General features: G+C 51.8%; 2 protein-coding genes across 3 annotated transcripts in view; one reads left to right on the top strand and one right to left on the bottom strand.

The window, feature by feature from the left end:
• The window catches only part of CADM3 (cell adhesion molecule 3), a 36,471-nt gene extending 19,200 nt beyond the window's left edge, over window positions 1-17,271 (bottom strand). For both annotated transcript variants that reach the window (XM_058821643.1, XM_058821644.1), the window contains exons 1-2: window positions 17,101-17,271; window positions 1,231-1,371 (exon numbers count right to left, since the gene is read on the bottom strand). In XM_058821643.1, coding sequence (XP_058677626.1) covers window positions 1,231-1,371; window positions 17,101-17,176 — 217 coding nt within the window. In that variant the 5' untranslated portion in view covers window positions 17,177-17,271. The remainder of the gene's footprint in view (window positions 1-1,230; window positions 1,372-17,100) is intronic.
• Window positions 17,272-17,447: 176 nt separating this feature from the next.
• LOC131569354 (uncharacterized) overlaps window positions 17,448-18,914 on the top strand; it is a 51,586-nt gene continuing 50,119 nt past the window's right edge. The window contains exons 1-2 of the mRNA XM_058821547.1: window positions 17,448-17,786; window positions 17,834-18,032. Coding sequence (XP_058677530.1) covers window positions 17,448-17,786; window positions 17,834-18,032 — 538 coding nt within the window. The remainder of the gene's footprint in view (window positions 17,787-17,833; window positions 18,033-18,914) is intronic.

Below are 18,914 nucleotides of genomic sequence, written 5' to 3'. Positions count from 1 at the left end.
GTTGGGATTTGACCTAATTTCCCCCAACTTTGGGGTTTTTGTTCCTTTTTCCCCAACTATGGGGTTTTACCTCATTTTCCCCAACTTGGAGGTTTTACCTCCTTTTTCCCCAACTGGGGTATTTTACCTCCTTTTCCCTCAGCTGTGGGGTTTTACCTGGAGTTGGGATTTGACCTCATTTTCCCCAATTTTGGGGTTTTTGCTCCTTTTGCCCCAGCTCTGGGGTTTTACCTCAAGTTGGGGTTCTAGCTTATTTTTCCCCAGTTCTGGGGTTTTACCCAACTGTGGGGTTTTACCTCCAGTTGGGGTTTTACCTTATTTTCCCCAATTGTGGGATTTTATTTCATTTTTCCCCAACTGTGGGGTTTTACCTGGAGTTGGGGTTTTACATCATTTCTCCCAGCTTTGGGGTTTTACCTCCTTTTTCCCCAGCTGTGGGGTTTTACCTTGAGTTGGGGTTTTACCTCCTTTTTCCCCAACTTTGGGATTTTACCTCATTTGCCCCAACTTTGAGATTTTACCTCATTTTTCCCCAGCTCTGGGATTTTACCTCCAGTTGGGATTTTACCCCATTTTCCCCAAACTGTGGCATTTTACCCCATTTTTCCCCAACTGTGGCATTTTACTTCCTTTTTCCCCAACTGTGGCGTTTTACCGGGCGTTTGGATTTTACCTCATTTTCCCCAGCTCCGGATTTTACCTCCAGTTGGGATTTTACCCCATTTTCCCCAAACTGTGGGGTTTCACCTCATTTTTCCCCAACTGTGGGATTTTACCTCATTTCCCCCAACTTTGAGATTTTACCTCGTTTTTCCCCAGCTCTGGGATTTTACCTCCAGTTGGGATTTTACCCCATTTTCCCCAAACTGTGGGATTTTACCCCATTTTCCCCAACTGTGGGATTTGACCTCATTTGCCCCGACTTTGAGATTTTACCTCGCTTTCCCCCAACCATGGGATTTTACCCCATTTTCCCCAACTGTGGGATTTCACCTCATTTTTCCCCAACTGTGGGATTTTACCTCATTTCCCCCAACTTTGAGATTTTACCTCATTTTTCCCCAGCGCTGGGATTTTACCCCATTTCTCCCCAACTGTGGCATTTTACCTGGCGTTTGGATTTTACCTCATTTTCCCCAGCTCCGGATTTTACCTCCAGTTGGGATTTTACCCCATTTTCCCCAAACTGTGGGGTTTCACCTCATTTTTCCCCCAACTTTGGGGTTTTACCTCGTTTCTCCCCGAAGTACAGCGTCTGCTGGGCAGGGTTGGACCACTGCAGCGAGGAATCGTCGGGATCCTCCACCTGGCACTTGAGCACCACCGTGCCCCCGGCCACCACGGTCTCGTCCGACGTCGTGGGCTGGCTCTCTGCACGGGGACAAGGACAACTGATGGTGTCACCTCCCTCCAGAGCATCCCAGGGGACAGCAGTGTCCCCAAAAGCCACCTGAGCACAGCTCTGTGGTGGCCCTGTCCCTTTGAAGAGATGGCTCCAAAAATCAGGGGGGGGGGGGTTTGTCTCGTTCCTGAGCTGGCATGGGTCTTGTCACCACACCTGCAGCAGCCACGGGGACAGGGGACACTGATGTCCCCAAGGCAGCTCCCAGGGACAGGAACACTTCTCCAGAGCTGCTGGAGGGTCCTGCCAGGAGCAGATCCCAGATTTGGCCAGGGAGAATGGAATTGGAGATGGGGATGGTTTTAATTCCAGTTTGAGGCTTCTCTGGAAATCTTGGCCAGTGAGGGACACATGGAATGGTTTGGGTTGAAGGGACCCTAAATGTCACCCAGTGCCACCCTTGCCATGGCAGGGACACTTTTCACTGTCCCAGGTGCTCCAAGCCCTGCCTGGGATGCAGCAGGAGAAGCTGGTGGCATCTGGGGAGGGATTGAGCCCTGCCACCCCACCTGTATCACCCACAGGGGACAGGGGACACTGCTGTCCCCAAGGCAGCTCCCAGGGACAGGAACATTTCTCCAGAGCTGCTGGAGGGTCCTGCCATGAGCAGATCCCTTCAGAGCATCCCAAATTTGTCCAGTGAGGATGGAACAGGTGATGGGAATGGTTTTAATCCCAGTTTGAGGCTTCCCTGGAAATCCTGCTCAGTGAGGGACTCATGGAATGCCAGAATGGGACTGGAGAGTCCTAAATGTCACCCAGTGCCACCCTTGCCATGGCAGGGACACTTTCCACTGTCCCAGGTGCTCCAAGCCCTGCCTGGGATGCAGCAGGAGAAGCTGGTGGCATCTGGGGAGGGATTGAGCCCTGCCACCCCACCTGCAGCAGCCACATGGACATGGGGACACTGCTGTCCCCAAGGCAGCTCCCAGGGACAGGAACACTTCTCCAGAGCTGCTGGAGGGTCCTGCCAGGAGCAGATCCCAAATTTGGCCAGTGAGGATGGAATTGGGGATGGAGATGAAGGGTCAATCCCAGTTTGAGGCTTCTCTGGAAATCTTGGCCAGTGAGGGACACATGGAATGCTTTGGGTTGAAGGGACCCTAAATGTCACCCAGTGCCACCCTTGCCATGGCAGGGACACTGTCCCAGGTGCTCCAAGCCCTGCCTGAGATGCAGCAGGAGAAGCTGGCGGCATCTGGGGAGGGATTGAGCCCTGCCACCGCACCTGCAGCAGCCACATGGACATGGGGACACTGCTGTCCCCAAGGCAGCTCCCAGGGACAGGAACACTTCTCCAGAGCTGCTGGAGGGTCCTGCCAGGAGCAGATCCCAGATTTGGCCAGTGGGGATGGAATTGGGGATGGAGATGAAGGGTCAATCCCAGTTTGAGGCTTCTCTGGAAATCCTGCTCAGGGAGGGACTCGCAGAATACCAAAATGGTATTCAAAAATATAACATATATATAAATATATCAAAAGAGAAATAGATATAAAATGTATATGTGTATATATAAAATATACATATAAAATATATATTTATATACATAAATATAAATATATACATAATATTACAATGTATATAATATATATCAAAAGAGAAATATATATCAAATATACATATAAAATGTATATGTGTATATATAAAATACACATATAAATATATATATACATAAATATAAATATATATAATATTACAATGTATATAATATATATCAAAAGAGAAATATATATCAAATATACATATACAATGTATATGTGTATATATAAAATATACATATAAAATATATATTTATATACATAAATATCAATATATATTACAATGTATATATATCAAAAGAGAAATGTATATCAAATGTATATGTATATACAAAATATACATATAAAATGTATATGTGTATATATAAAATATACATATAAAATATATATGTATATACATAAATATAAAAATATATATAATATTACAATGTATATAATATATACCAAAAGAGAAATATATATAAAATGTATATGTGTATATAAAATATACATATAAAATGTATATGTGTATATATAAAATATACATATAAAATATATATTTATATACATAAATATCAATATATATAATATTACAATGTATATAGTATATATCAAAAGAGAAATGTATATAAAATGTATATGTATATACAAAATATACATATAAAATGTATATGTGTATATATAAAATATACATATAAAATATATATTTATATACATAAATATCAATATATATATTATATTACAATGTATATAATAGATATCAAAAGAGAAATGTATATAAAATGTATATCAAAAGAGAAATTTATATAAAATGTATATGTATATATAAAATACACATATAAAATATATATTTTTATAAATAAATGTAAATACATTATATATATAATATTATAATGCAAATAAACATATATTGAAATATATACTATATATAGCATATAACATATGTATATAATATTATAATAATATTATATTTAATAATCTATTAAAATCAGAAATATATATTACATATTTATATAATAGTCTATATTATACATAGAAAATATTCAATATATAATATAGAATATATATTAAATCTCTATATATCTATATCTCTATATCTATTTATGTATATGTATATATATATATACACACACATATATATATATATACACACACACACACACACACATATATATATATAAATTTGTATATATATATAAAAAATAAAGATTTTAAAAACATATTTCCCCAGAAGATCACTCCTCCATCGCCCAGAGCAGGGGCTGGAGGGTGCCCTGAGGGGTGCCTGCAGCCCCCAGGCCAGGGGACAGTGCCAGCCCTGGCAGGTGGCACAGCCTGGCCTGGCACGGGCAGGGCGGATGCTCCCGGCGTGCAGCACCTGGCACAGCTCGTGGTGCCAGCCCTGCCCAGTCTGGGCTGCTCCGGGGTGGCACCAGGGGACAGTCCCTGCTCTGAGACCCCTGGGCTGAGTGTCCCCATACAGCAGTGACTGTCCCCATCGAAAAATAAGTGTCCCCATCAAAAAATTACTGTCCCCATACAGCAGTGACTGTCCCCATCCAAAAATAAGTGTCCCCATCCAGCTATGAGTGTCCCCATCAAAAAATTACTGTCCCCATCCAGCAGTGACTGTCCCCATCCAGCCATGAGTGTCCCCATCCAACAAGGAGCGTCCCCATCCAGCAGTGACTGTCACCATCCAAAAATTACTGTCCCCACCCAGAAATTAGTGTCCCCATTCAGCAAGGACTGTCCCCATCCAACAGGGAGTGTCCCCATCCAAAAATTACTGTCCCCATCCAAAAATGACTGTCCCCATTCAGCAATGACTGTCTCCATCCAGCCATAAGTGTCCCCATCCAACAGGGAGTGTCCCCATCCCAGAGTGATTGTCCCCATACAACGAGTGTCCCCATCCAGCCATGAGTGTGCCCATCCAACAGGGACTGTCCCCACCCAAAAATGAGTGTCCCCATCCAAAAATGACTGTCCTCATCCTGCAGTGACTGTCCCCATCCAGAAAAGACTGTCCCCATCCAGCCATGAATGTCCCCATCCAAAAATGACTGTCCCCATTCAGCAAAGAGTGTCCCCATCCAAAAATAACTGTCCTCATCCAGCAGTGACTGTCCCTATCAAAAAATTACTGTCCCCATCCAGCAGTGATTGTCCCCATACGAGTGTCCCCATCCAGCCATGAGCGTCCCCATCCAAAAATGACTGTCACCAACCAGCAAACACTGTCCCCATCCAGCAATGAGTGTCCCCATCCACCAAGGAGTGTCCCCATCTAGAAATTATTGTCCTCATCCAAAAATGACTGTCCCCATCCAACAATGATTGCCCCACACTACAATGAGTGTCCCCATCCAGCAAGGAGTGTCCCCATCCAGAAATTACTGTCCCCATCCAGCAGGGACTGCCCCCATCCAAAAATGAGTGTCCCCATCCAGTGGTGACTGTCCCCATCCAGTGGTGACTGTCCCCATCCAACAGGGACTGTCCCCACCCAAAAATAAGTGTCCCTATCCAAAAATGACTGTCCCCATCCAACACTGATTGTCCCCATTCAGCAGTGACTGTCTCCATCCAGCCATGAGTGTCCCCATACAACAGGGACTGTCCCCACCCAAAAATTAGTGTCCCCATCCTGTAGTGGCTGTCCCCATCCAAAAATTACTGTCCCCATTCAGCTAAGAGTGTCCCCATCCAGAAAAGACTGTCCCCATCCAAAAATGACTGTCACCAACAAGCCATGAATGTCCCCATTCAGCAATGAGTGTCCCCATCCAACAGGGACTGTCCCCATCCAAAAATTACTGTCCCCATCCAAAAATGACAGTCCCATCCAGCAGGGATTGTCCCAACCCAGCAATGAGTGTCCCCATCCAGTGGTGACTGTCCCCATCCAACAGGGACTGTCCCATCCAGCAGGGATTGTCCCAACCCAGCAATGACTGTCCCCATCCAGCAATGACTGTCCCCAAATCTCTGCAGCCCCACGATGCTCCCAAGCAGGAAAAATTGATTTTCTGCATCCCAGGAATTGTGCACCACAGGCTGCCCGGAGCAGCTTCACTGCTAGAGATCAATAATGAAATGTTTGATTTCACCCTCAGGACGCAGGGCCAGAGGCTGGGAAGGGCCCAGCAGATGTGCAGGACGAGACTGGAGCTGCAGGAGCATTTCCAAGGAATGTCCTCTCTTTTTTCCAGGCTAGGAAAGCATCTCTGGAGCAGAAATAACCCCAGGGAAAACCACCCACTGCTCCAAGCCCTCCAACGCCTCTGGTTCATAGTCATGGCCCAAAAATGTTTCTCATTTCCCTCCTTCATTCTCAAAAAAAACCCATTTCTTATTTCCCACTTTCTTTCCCAAAATTTCCCTCTTTCTTTTTTAAAAAAATCCTTCTCATTTCCCTACTTCTTTCCCCAAAAAATCCTTCTCATTTCCCTCCTTCATTCTCAAAAAAAACCATTTCTTATTTCCCTCCTTCTTTCCCAAAATTTCCCTCCTTCTTTTTAAAAAAATTCCTTCTCATTTCCCTCCTTCTTTGGCAGAAAAACATTTCTCATTTCTCTACTTCTTTCCCAAAAAAAAAACCCTTCTCATTTCCCTCTTTCTTTCCCAGAAAACATATCTCATTTCTCTGCTTCTTTCCCAGAACAACATTTCTCATTTCCCTCCTTCTTTCCCAAAATTCCCCTCCTTCTTTCCCAAAAAAAAAAAAAAACCCTCCTCATTCCCCTTTTTCTTTCCAATTTACTCTGTGTTCATCATCACAAAGATTCAATTCATCCCTTGGGCACAGATGTTTTCCAAAGCTCCTTTTTCTCCTCTTCAAGGATTTTATGTTCCAGGAATTCCCTCTTCAGCTCCATCCCCACTTTTCCTGCGTGGATTCTTGCAGGAATCAGCCCTGGAAGGGAGGGAATTCTGAATTTCTGTGTGTCCAGGCAGGAACAGGGTGGGAATTTGGAACTTTTGTGGATCCAGGCAGGAATCAGCCCAGGCAGGGTGGGAATTTTGAATTCTTGTTCGATCCATGAAGGAATCTGCCCTGGCAGAGTGAGAATTTTCAACTTTTGTGGATCCATGAAGGAATCTGCCCTGGCAGGGAGGAAATTTTGAATTCTTGTTGATCCAGGCAGGAACAGGGTGGGAATTTTGAATTCTCATGGATCCAGGCAGGAATCAGCCCAAGCAGAGAGGGAATTTTCAACTTTTGTGGATCCTTGCAGGAATCAGCCCTGGCAGGGAGGAAATTTTCAACTTTTGTGGATCCTTGCAGGAATCAGCCCTGGCAGGGTGGGAATTTTGAATTCTCATGGATTCTTGCAGGAATCAGCCCTGGCAGGGAGAGAATTTTGAATTCCTGTGGATCCTTGCAGGAACAGGGTGGGAAGTTTTAATTTTTGTGGATCCTTGCAGGAATCAGCCCTGGCAGGGAGAGAATTTTGAATTCCTGTGGATCCTTGCAGGAACAGGGTGGGAAGTTTTAATTTTTGTGGATCCTTGCAGGAATCAGCCCTGGCAGGGAGAGAATTTTGAATTCCTGTGGATCCTTGCAGGAACAGGGTGGGAAGTTTTAATTTTTGTGGATCCTTGCAGGAATCAGCCCTGGCAGGGAGAGAATTTTGAATTCCTGTGGATCCTTGCAGGAACAGGGTGGGAAGTTTTAATTTTTGTGGATCCATATAGGAATCAGCCCTGGCAGGGAGAGAATTTTGAATTCCTGTGGATCCTTGCAGGAACAGGGTGGGGAATTTTAATTTTTGTGGATCCATATAGGAATCAGTCCTGGCAGGGAGGGAATTTTGAATTCTCACGGATCCAGGCAGGAACCAGCCCTGGAAGGGAGGGAATTTTCAACTTTTGTGGATCCATGAAGGAATCAGCCCTGGCAGAGTGAGAATTTTAAACTTTTGTGGATTCTTGCAGGAATCAGCCCTGGCAGGGAGGGAATTTTGAACTCACAGATCAGCAAACCTCAGACATCTGCTGTGCACATCCCTTTGCAGGCTGATTTTTGCAGGGTGCGAATCCACAGTCTGGAATATCCAGAGCACAAATTCCAGGCAGCTGAGCAGCTCCAGATTTGCCAGGAGAGAGGGAAACCTGCTCCTGTTTGGGTGCATCTGCTCCTGCAGCTCCAGGGCTGGTTCCTTCCCCAGTCCAGTGGCATCCAAATGTCCCTTGGGATCCCTCCAGGCTGTCCCCAAAATGCAGATCCAGGCAGGGAGAAGATGCTCAGAGCCAAACGTGAAGGTGGGAAGGATGCAGGCTGATCCAGGACAGGGGTTAGGTAAAATGCAGAGTTCATTTTGGGGTCAGAAAGTTGAAATTTTCAGCATTTAGGACATCCCTGTGTGGTGTCACCTGGCTCTGGGTACAGGCAGGATGAAGGAGCTGCAGAATTCAGGGCGTTCCTGTTCTCCTCACAGGGATAAATCCATGCAGAAACTCCAAAAGGGTGCCTCAATTCCTTCTGGCAGCTCCCACAGGGTGAAGGGATTGATGCCAAGGTGCCAGGGGCTGGCACAGGAATGGAAATATACCCTAAAAGTGGGAAAAACACAGCCCTGGGTGTGCTCCCAGCTCAGCTGTGAGATCCCGAGGTTCAGGGGGGATCCTGAAGTTCCAGCAGGGAATGGGATCTCATTCCTTGTGACCCCAGGGGCTTCACATCTTCCCACAAATCCCAAATTTCAGAGGATTTCCCTATAAATGAGCATTTCTGAGAAGGGGAACAGCAAGAGAATGCAGTTTCTCATATTAAATCCCCAACCCCCAAATTCCAGAGGATTTCTCCATAAACGAGCATTTCTGAGAAGGGGCACAGCAAGAGAATGCTTCCCACATGAAATATCTTTACCCCAAACTCCAAATTTCAGAGGATTTCCCTGAAAATGAGCATTTCTGAGAAGGGGAACAGCAAGAGAATGCAGCTTCACACATGAAACTCCCAAATCCTAAATTTCAGAGGATTTCACCATAAATGAGCATTCCCTGAATCCAGGAGCTTCACACTTCCCCACATTAAACCGAGTGTCACAGCTCCCCGAGGGACCCCAAAAGCAGAAAATTCCCCCAAAATCGTGGGGTACAGGGCAGGGTGACCCCTGTGCCAGCATCCAAACCCTGAGTGCTGAGAGAGGCAGAGCAGAGGAAAATTCCCAAATCTGTGCCACCACAAATCCCCCTGACAGCATTTCCTGCAATCACAGCTCCCTGAGGGACCCCAAAAGGAGAGAATTCCCCCAAAATCCTGGAGCACAGAGCAGGGTGACCCCTGTGCCAGCTGAAAACTGAAAAGGGGCAGAGCAGAGGGAAACCCCAGTTCTGTGCCACCACAAATCCCCCGACAGCATTTCCTGCTATCACAGCTCCCTGAAGAGTCCCAAAAGCAGAAAATTCCCCCAAAATCCTGGGGTACAGAGCAGGGTGACCCCTGTGCCAGCATCCAAACCCTGAGTGCTGAGAGAGGCAGAGCAGAGGAAAAAAAATCCCAAATCTGTGCCACCACAAATCCCCCTGACAGCATTTCCCAGTGTCACAGCTCCCTGAAGAGTCCCAAAATGAGAAAATTCCCCCAAAATCTGAGGGCACAGAGCAGGGTGAGCCCTGTGCCAGCATCCAAACCCTGAGTGGTGAGAGGGGGCAGAGCAGATGGAAATCCCAGTTCTGTGCCACCACAAATCCCTCTAACAGAATTTCCTGCAATCACAGCTCCCTGAGGGACCCCACAACGAGAAGATTCCCCCAAAATCTGAGGGCACAGAGCAGGGTGACCCCTGTGCCAGCACGCACACCCTGAATACTGAGAGGGGGCAGAACAGAGAAAAAAAATCCCAAATCTGTGCCACCACAAATCCCCCTGACAGCATTTCCCAGTGGCACAGCTCCCTGAAGAGTTCCAAAATGAGAAAATTCCCCCAAAATCTGAGGGCACAGAGCAGGGTGAGCCCTGCGCCAGCACCCAAACCCTGAGTGCTGAGAGGAGGCGGAGCAGGGGGACAGGGACACCACAAATGCCACAAATCCCCCTGACAGCATTTCCTGCCATCACAGCTCCCCGAGGGACCCCAAAATGAGAGAATTCCCCCCAAATTTCAGGGGCACATGGCAGGGTGACCCGTGTGGCAGCACCCTCCCCCAGTGTGGCAGCCCAGAGCTCAGAACTCCAATTTCTGAGTGGGTTTTTAGCTCCTACCCTAAGGCCAATCTTCCAACATGAGTGTTGCCAAGGGAACCAGCTCGGTGCTCTGACAGTTCTGTTTTAAGGATCTCCCTGCCCAACGAGGTGGCACAGCCCAGCTGGGTGCCCTGGCACGAGGTTTGGTGGCCCTGAAGCCGCCTCAGTGCCAGTGTCACCCCAAGTGTCCCAGGATTAACCGCACGGGGTTGTGTAAGAGGAGATTTGGTTTTAATATCCTTATTTTTTAATATTATATTAATTTATTATTTTATATATTTAATATATATTTATATTCATTTATAGATTTATATATGATTTTTTATATTTAATATATATTTATATATTATTTTATTTTATATATTATATTATTATATTTTATACTTTTAATATAATATAATTTAAATAAAAGAAATATAATATATACTATATATTATATGTTTATATAAATATATAAATGATATAATTAATATATAAAATATATACAATATATAATAGATATAATATATAATATATATAATATATTATATTATATATTATATATGTATTATATATTATATATGTGTATTATATATTATATTATAATATATTATTTATATTATATATCGTATATTATATATTTATATATGAATATATAATATCTATATATTATATAATACATATTTATATATTATAAAACATATATATCTATATATTTATATATATGTATATATAAAAATATATAAATATATAAAACATATAAATATAAAATATAATAAATTGATAACTTATAATAATAATAATAAATAAATCCTAATAATTTCTTTATTTTTAATAACAGAACTGAGGGGTGGGGAAGCCCTGGCAGCTCTGCTCCTCTCCTGGGGGACAGCACAGCCAATGCCTCCTCCTGACTGGCCAAAAATTGAATCCTGGAATGGTCAGAGTGGCAAAGAACCCACAGACACCCCAACAATCCCAACCTGGGCCTGGGCACCTCGTCCAAACTCTCCTGGAGCTCCTTGGGTATGTGAGAAGCTCTGGAAACATCTCCCCAGGGCTTGGGGGTCCCAGCAAGTCCTGTCCCCCAGCCCAGGGATCTGCTGCTCCCCCTGCCCACTGAGCCCAGCAGTGTCAGAACTCATTTCCCTGCAAATCCCAGCCTGAAAGCAACAGCCTGGAAAAGCTGAGCTTGCCAACAAACAGCGTTTGGGGTGTTGGAGGCTGAGCAAAAACATCTGCAGCTCAGGCACCGCCTGGAGCATCACCCGAGGACGGGGCAGCTCCCAGGATGCTGCAGGGACACAGATCTGCTGTTTCCTACTGGAATATTTACAAATATAACCGGAGGGGATGTGCCTGAGCTTGTCTGGCCCTTGCTGCCGAAGCAAGTAGGGGCAACTGTGGTGTTTCACCCACAGACACTTTTGGCTGGTTGGATTTGTGGTGTTTCACCCCACAGACATTTTTGCCTGGCTGGGTGTGTGGTGTTTCACCCCATTTTTGGCTGGCTGGGTGTGTGGTGTTTCACCCACAGACACTTTGGGCTGGTTCAATGTGGTGTTTCACCCACAGACACTTTAGGCTGGTTGGATTTGTGGTGTTTCACCCACAGATACTTTGGGCTGGTTGGATTTGTGGTGTTTCACCCACAGACACTTTGGGCTGGTTGGATTTGTGGTGTTTCACCCCACAGACACTTTGGGCTGGTTGGATTTGTGGCGTTTGACCCCACAGACACTTTGGGCTGGTTGGATTTGTGGCGTTTGACCCCACAGACACTTTGGGCTGGTTGGATTTGTGGTGTTTGACCCCACAGACACTTTGGGCTGGTTGGATTTGTGGTGTTTGACCCCACAGACACTTTGGGCTGGTTGGATTTGTGGTGTTTCACCCACAGATACTTTGGGCTGGCTGGATTTGTGGTGTTTCACCCCACAGACACTTTGGGCTGGTTGGATTTGTGGTGTTTCACCCACAGACACTTTGGGCTGGCTGGGTGTGTGGTGTTTCACCCCACAGACACTTTGGGCTGGCTGGATTTGTGGTGCTTGACCCCACAGACACTTTGGGCTGGTTGGATTTGTGGTGTTTCACCCCACAGACACTTTGGGCTGGTTGGATTTGTGGTGCTTGACCCCACAGACACTTTGGGCTGGTTGGATTTGTGGTGTTTCACCCCACAGACACTTTGGGCTGGCTGGGTGCTGCAGTTGGGTGCATGGAGACAATTCCAGGCCTGCAGGAGCTCTGCTGGTGCTGGGATGGAGCTTCCCCCCATAACAGGGGCTGCTCCTCGGGTTTCCCTCTGTGGAGAAGCTTTAAGGTGATGGTGAAGGAAAGGAGTCGGTTCTGATGGAGGGTTTGGATCCAGAGCTTTATTCTCTGAATGCAGCACCAGCTCCAACAGAACTCCCTGAGCCCGTGGTTGCTGCACCTTTAACCCCAGGGAAGGGGCAGGGAGCCACCAAGCAGGGACAAAGGGACAAAGGACACCTGGATGGCCCAATGCCCCCCAGGGGTTTGAATGTGCCAATCACTCGATTCCTTCTGGAATTCCAGGGCTGACAGACAGCGCTGGGAGGGGGAAGGAGAAATGATTGATAAACCTGGCAGGGAATTATCAAGGGAGGGACCCGAGGTTCTGAGCTAAACCCTGAGATCACAACGCAACAATTTCCCAGCCAAACTCATGGAAATGCTGTTCCTGCCATCCCTGTCACCCTCCGGACACCGGGGAGCCGCAGCATCCAGCACTGCCCGCGGTCCCTGCGCCCTCGGCCGCATCCCTGGAATGGTTCCACACATCCCCGCTCTCAGCCTCGCCTTCCCCGCCTCCCTCGGGCTGCCTTTGGGTTGTCTGCCTCGGTGCTGCTCAAATTAAAGTTCCTGCCTCTGCTCCTCATCCTCCTCCCCCACGGATAGCACCGGGAGGAAGAGGAGCTCTCTGGGAGGAGGATGGAGAATCTCAGCCTCTCACAGGTGGGTGGAGGAGATGGGGCAGCGCACAGAGGTCACTGCCACCCCTTCCTCCATCACCACCCGATGAAGGCTCTGCTGGTCTCGGCTGATGGTGCCCGGCCAAGAGCAGAGGGGCCAGAACTGGACCAGATGGTTCAAGCTGAGCTGACCCAGTAACTGAGAGGAGGAGGAGGAGGAGCAGATCCATCTGACTGTGGGGGTGTCACAGAGCTGGCAGCACCTTCCAGGGCCCACTGAAGAGCCAGAGCAACGAGGACTCCACTCAATCTGTGCACAACCAGCTCTGGGGGGGCCTGCACAGCCAAGGCTGGAAAAGCAGCTCAGGTGGAGACCAGGCTGGGCAGGGGGTGCCAGGCCCGACACTGGCACAGCAGAACAAGCAGAGCCCACCAATCTCCCAGCTGGCACCGCCACCAAAACCACCTTGGACACGCAACCAGACCCTGCCCCACTCCTCTCCTGCAGGCACGAGACACCCTGGATTGGCACAGAACGAGGTTAGGAACCAGGGAAAACAAACAGGAGCAGCTCTGCTGCAGCTCCCTCCATCTGCCTGCACGGCCGCCGTGCCAGCGCCGGGGACACTCCCCAGATGCCGCCGCCTCCGGTTCCTCCGGCGCTTCCAACACCCCTGGAGAGGTGACAACGTCAGGCACAGGGGGAAGAGGCAGAATTCTGCAGGCAGGAGACCTCCCAGGCAGGGAATCCTGGGCAAACGGGGCGTTTTTCCCTCCAGAGGAGGGTGGGACCTCGGGATGCTCAGCTCGGGTTCCAGCAGCGTCGCCCCATTCCTTTGGGATTTCTCCTCGCAGCAAACAGCACAAGCAGAGGTTTGACCATGCCAAATCCTACAGCACTGGCAAGCTAGAGGCAGAATTCCTGTCCTGGCAGCGGTGCCAGCACATCCCTCACCGTCTGGGCACCTCCACAGAGCCTGATCCCAGGCTTTGTCCTAAAATCCAGCCTTGCCTGTTGAGCCTAACGCGTTGTGCCAGGCAGCTGAGTGGTGGATTCCGTGCTCTCCAGCCTGCACAGGGATGCTCTGCTCCCTCCCCTGGGGCTCAGCACTGATCCCAGCCCTGGAACAGCTCCTTTTCCCCCAGGCAGCTGATCCAAGTCATCCAAAATCAGGCCAAGCAGGTAGTGAGTGATGCAGAGAGGTCGCCCTCCCTTCCCTTTCGTGCCTCTCCAGGGCTGTCAGTGCTTCCTCAGCTCTGGAGCCAAGGGCTGCTGCTGGCACAGGCACTGGGAGCATATGGCAGAGCCCTAATGGCACTGGGAACGGGGCAATCCACACATTCCTTGGGGAAAAGCACCCTGGAAAGCAGCAAGGAAAGAATTCTGCTGCTCCAGACAGTGCTGGGCTCTCCAACATTCCAGCAGGACCTGTTCAAAGGTTGGAGGTGGTAAAAAACATGTGGGACCTCACCCCACACAGGCTGGGAGGCTGCAGGGCATCTCCCCAGGATAGAGGAAGGTGTTCTGGGTGGTCTGGCCAAGCTGAGACCTCCAGCATCTCCAGAGAGACAAAAACACCCTGCAGGACAGGGACAGAGACCTGAACCTGCCTCTCTGCAAACCTCCCCATGTCCTCCAGTGCCTCAGGGGAAAAATCAGCCCCAAAATCACCTGGTTTTGGCCCCATGGTGGCCTCCCAGGGCACTGTCCAAACAAAAGGGCTTGGACCTGCAGGTGTCACCTTCTTGGAAGCTGAAGGTGACAAAAACCCTGTGGGATCCCATCTCACATGGGCTGGGAGGCTGCAGGGCATCTCCCCAGGATAGAGGGAGGTTTTCTGAGTGGCCTGGCCAAGCTGAGACCTCCAGAGAGACAAAAACACCCTGCAGGACAGGGACAGAGCCCTGAACCTGCCTCTCTGCAAACCTCACCACGTCCTAAAGTACCTCAGGGAAAAATCAGTCCCAAATCATCTGGGTTTGGCTCCGTGGTGGCTTATCAGGGCGTTGTCCAAACAAAAGGATTTGGACTTACAGATGTTACCTGTTCAGAGGCTGAAGGTGACAAAAACCCTGTGGGACCTCACCCCACACAGGGTGGGAGGCTGCAGGGCATCTCCCCAGGATAGAGGGAGGTTTTCTGGGTGGTCTGGCCAAGCTGAGAGCTCCAGCAGCTCCAGAGAGACAAAACCACCCTGCAGGACAGGGACAGAGCCCTGAACCTGCCTCTCTGCAAACCTCCCCATGTCCTCCAGAGCCTCAGGGAAAAAAACAACCCCAAAGTCAACTGGTTTCGGCCCCGTGGTGGCCTCCCAGGGCACTGTCCAAACAAAAGGGTTACACAACTCCCGAGTGGAATAACCCTGCAGAGAGAGAATGATCCTCACACACAAGGACAACCACGCACCAGCCCAAACACACCCGAATGTGCCGACAGCAGCACAAACGGCAGCCAAGAGCTCAGACAGGGCCCTCTTGTGCTGGAGCAGGGCCTGGGTGGCTTCCAGGGGTTCCTCCACACCGTGCCATGCTTGTAGCAGAGCCATCCACAGCGCTGGAGGAATGTTCTCCAAGGAGGAGGCTCTATCCCTCCCCAGCACAGGAGCCGGGCAGGGGATGTCACGCTGGGATGGCTCAGGATGAGGCACCAACCATGAAAACACAACTTCTTTTCCAAGCATCTCCCATCTCCTCAAGGATTTTATTTTTGGGGGGTTTGTTTGTCCAGCTCTGCTGGACTCTGGCTCTGATGGCCAGGGCTGGGCTACAGCAGAGGCCAGCCCAGAAGGAAATCTTGCAGTGTCACCATCCGGGCTGTGTCCTGTCCCAGGACAGCTCTGGGTCACAGCCACCTCCCTTCCTGGCATGCTCGGCCATCCCCAGCCCCACAGGCTGAGCATCCCCACGCTGGGGCTGTCACAATGTCCCCACACCCCGGGGCTGAGCATCACCCACACCCAAGTGACTCTTTCGGGCGCCCGTGGGAGGACCGTGGCCAAAACCAGAACAAATCCCGGGATTCGTGGATGGGAACGCAGCCACCAGCCCCCGGAGGCTGTGACAGCAACAGCGATGGGTGCGGGGGAGCCGCGGGGGCTGCGGCCTCAGCCCTTGTCCCCACCGTGTCACCTCCCACCCGCACAGCCCTCGGGACCCTCGGTGCTGCTCCTGATGGAGCGCAGGGATGTGGATGGAGACCAAACCCAGCCCCAGCATCCCCAGATCACAACACGGCGGGTCCAGCCCAGCCCCCGGCCGGCGGCTGCACCTCCCCACCCAAACACACGCAGCAGCATCGCTCCTGTCACGACAGGCGACTCCCGACACGGCAAACGGAGCCGCCAGCAGCCAGACAGGGATGGCGGGTCCGAGGCACCGGGGCCGCCCCGCAGGGACCCGCAGCGACGGCGGACGCGGCGCTGCCAGCGGCGAGCCCCGACACAAATCACACCCGCTCCGCGCCGGTCGCGACTGTCGCCGCCGGTGAACCCCTCTTTGTGCGGCGAGCCCCGCTCATCCCGGCGGGACGGGGACCGCCGCCCATCCCGGGGAGGCGGCTCCCACCGGAGGCACCGGGGAGCCGCCCCAGCCGCGGCGCGGATGTCACCGGGCTCCCCCGGGAGCTCCATCCGCCCCTCCGTGTGTCACCGCCGAGCCCCGGCACCCTCACGGCGGGGCGGCTCCGCCGTACCGGGGATTCTCCATCCGCGCCCCCCCCCCCCCCCCCCCGCCGCCCTCTCCGCGGGCAGCGCCGGGAGGGGCCGAGCGCCGCCGCCGCCGCCCGCCGGGGCCTGTCTGGAACCTTCCGCCGCGGCCGTGGGGGGACACGACGGGCAGCACCGGCGCCGCCGTGACCTTGAGCCCCGCCGGCCGCCCGGGGAGCCGCACCCGCAGGCGGCGGCGGGGCGGGCCCCGAGGGCCGGGCGGGGCGGGGCGGGCGGTACCTGCCTGACCCACATAACGGCGCCGCCGCCGCTCCCCGCACCTGTCGCTCGCTTCCCCGCATCCCCCGCCATAAGCGGCGGGGATAAGGCGGGAGCTTCGCCCGCTCGCGGTGCCGCCACTCACCGTCGCGGGAGAGGTTTCCCCGGGCGCTGCCGAAGCAGGCGATGAGCAGGAGGATGCTGAGGGCGGGGGGCTGCATGCTGGCGGCAGCGGGAGCCCGCGGGGCCGGCGCGACCGAGCCGCAGCGCGGGCGGCGAGCGCTGCTCTCTCCGCTGCTCCCTCAGCTCTGGAGCCGGCGGTGCGGCAGCGGCGGCGATTAAATAGAGCGCGAGGAAGAGACCATTCGTGCCGGGGTGGGGGGGGGGAGCGGGGGGGGCAGCGCCGATGCCGCCCCCCTCGGCCCCCGTGTAAACACGCCCGCTCCGGCCGCCGGCCCCCCCCGCGGGCTGGGGCGCGGTGGTGCGCGCTGCATGCGCGGCTCCCCGCGGGAGGCAGGTGCGCGCGGGGCGGCGGCGGCGGCGGAGCGGGGGGGGGGGACGGCGGGAACGGGGCTGCCCTCAGGGCCCGTGATCCCCTCAGTGCCCGTGATCCCTGTGATCCCCTCGGTGCCCGTGATCTCGTCGGTGCCCGTGATCCCCTCAGTGCCCGTGATCCCTGTGATCCCCTCGGTGCCCGTGATCCCCTCGGTGCCCGTGATCCCCTCAGTGCCCGTGATCCCTGTGATCCCCTCGGTGCCCGTGATCCCCTCAGTGCCCGTGATTCCCTCGGTGCCCGTCATCCCCGTGGTCCTCTCCATCCCCTCGGTGCCCGTGATCCCCGGGGTCCCTCAGTCCCCGTGATCTCCGTGATCCCCGAGGTCCCCTCCATCCCCTCGGTCCCCGTCATCCCCTCAGTCCCCGTGGTCCCCTCGGTCCCCGTGATCCCCTCGGTCCTCGTCATCCCCTCCATCCCCTCAGTCCCCGTGGTCCCCTCGGTCCTCGTCATCCCCCCCATCCCCTCAGTCCCCGTGATCCCCTCGGTCCCCGTGGTCCCCATCCCGCCCCCGATGCCTCAAAGTGCCGTCCCCAGACCCGCCATAGAACCGGGGTCTCGCCGGTGTGGCGGCAGAAACGGGACCGGTCCCACCGCGGGGTCCTCTCTCGGCTGGCGGTGTCCCCGCGATGGGCCCTACCACTGTCACTGTCACTGTCACTGTCACTGTCACCCGGCTGGGTGGATGGGGCACGGTCCCTTGGCAGGGAGAGGGGCCGGAGCAGAGATGAGGGCTGTCACCTGTGCTGGGGTGTCATTCTCACCGGGATGTCACCTGTGCTGAGATGACACCTGTGCTGGGATGTCACCCATGTTGGGATGTCACCCTTGCTAGGGTGTCACTCTCACTGGGGTGACTCCTGTGCTGGGGTGCCACCTGTGCTGGGATGTCACTCTCACTGGAACGTCACCCATGTTAGGATGTCACCCTTGTTAGGATGTCACTCTCACTGGGATGTCACCTGTGCTGGGATGTTACTCTCACTGGAATGTCACCCATGTTAGGATGTCACCCGTGCTGGGGTGACACCCGTGCTGGGATGTCACCCATGTTAGGACGTCACCCATGTTAGGATGTCACCCTTGCTACAGTGTCACATGTGCTGGGATGTCACCTGTGATGAGATGTCACTCTCACTGGGATGTCACCCATGTTAGGATGTCACCCTTGCTAGGGTGTCACTCTCACTGGGGTGTCACCTGTGCTGGGGTGTCACCTGTACTGGGGTGTCACTCTCGCTGGAATGTCACCCTTGCTAGCATGTCACTCTCACTGTAGTGTCACCTGTTCTAGGGTGTCACCCGTGCTGAGATGTCACTCTCACTGAGATGTCACCCTTGCTAGGATGTCACCCTCACTGGGATGTCACCTGTTCAGAGGTGACACCTCTGCTCACCTGTGTGTC

This window comes from Ammospiza caudacuta, chromosome 30, assembly GCF_027887145.1.
Source record: "Ammospiza caudacuta isolate bAmmCau1 chromosome 30, bAmmCau1.pri, whole genome shotgun sequence".
Taxonomy (NCBI): Eukaryota; Metazoa; Chordata; class Aves; order Passeriformes; family Passerellidae; genus Ammospiza; species Ammospiza caudacuta.
The sequence above is the reverse complement of the archived record's forward strand: the minus strand, read 5'-3'. Positions and strand labels throughout refer to the sequence as shown.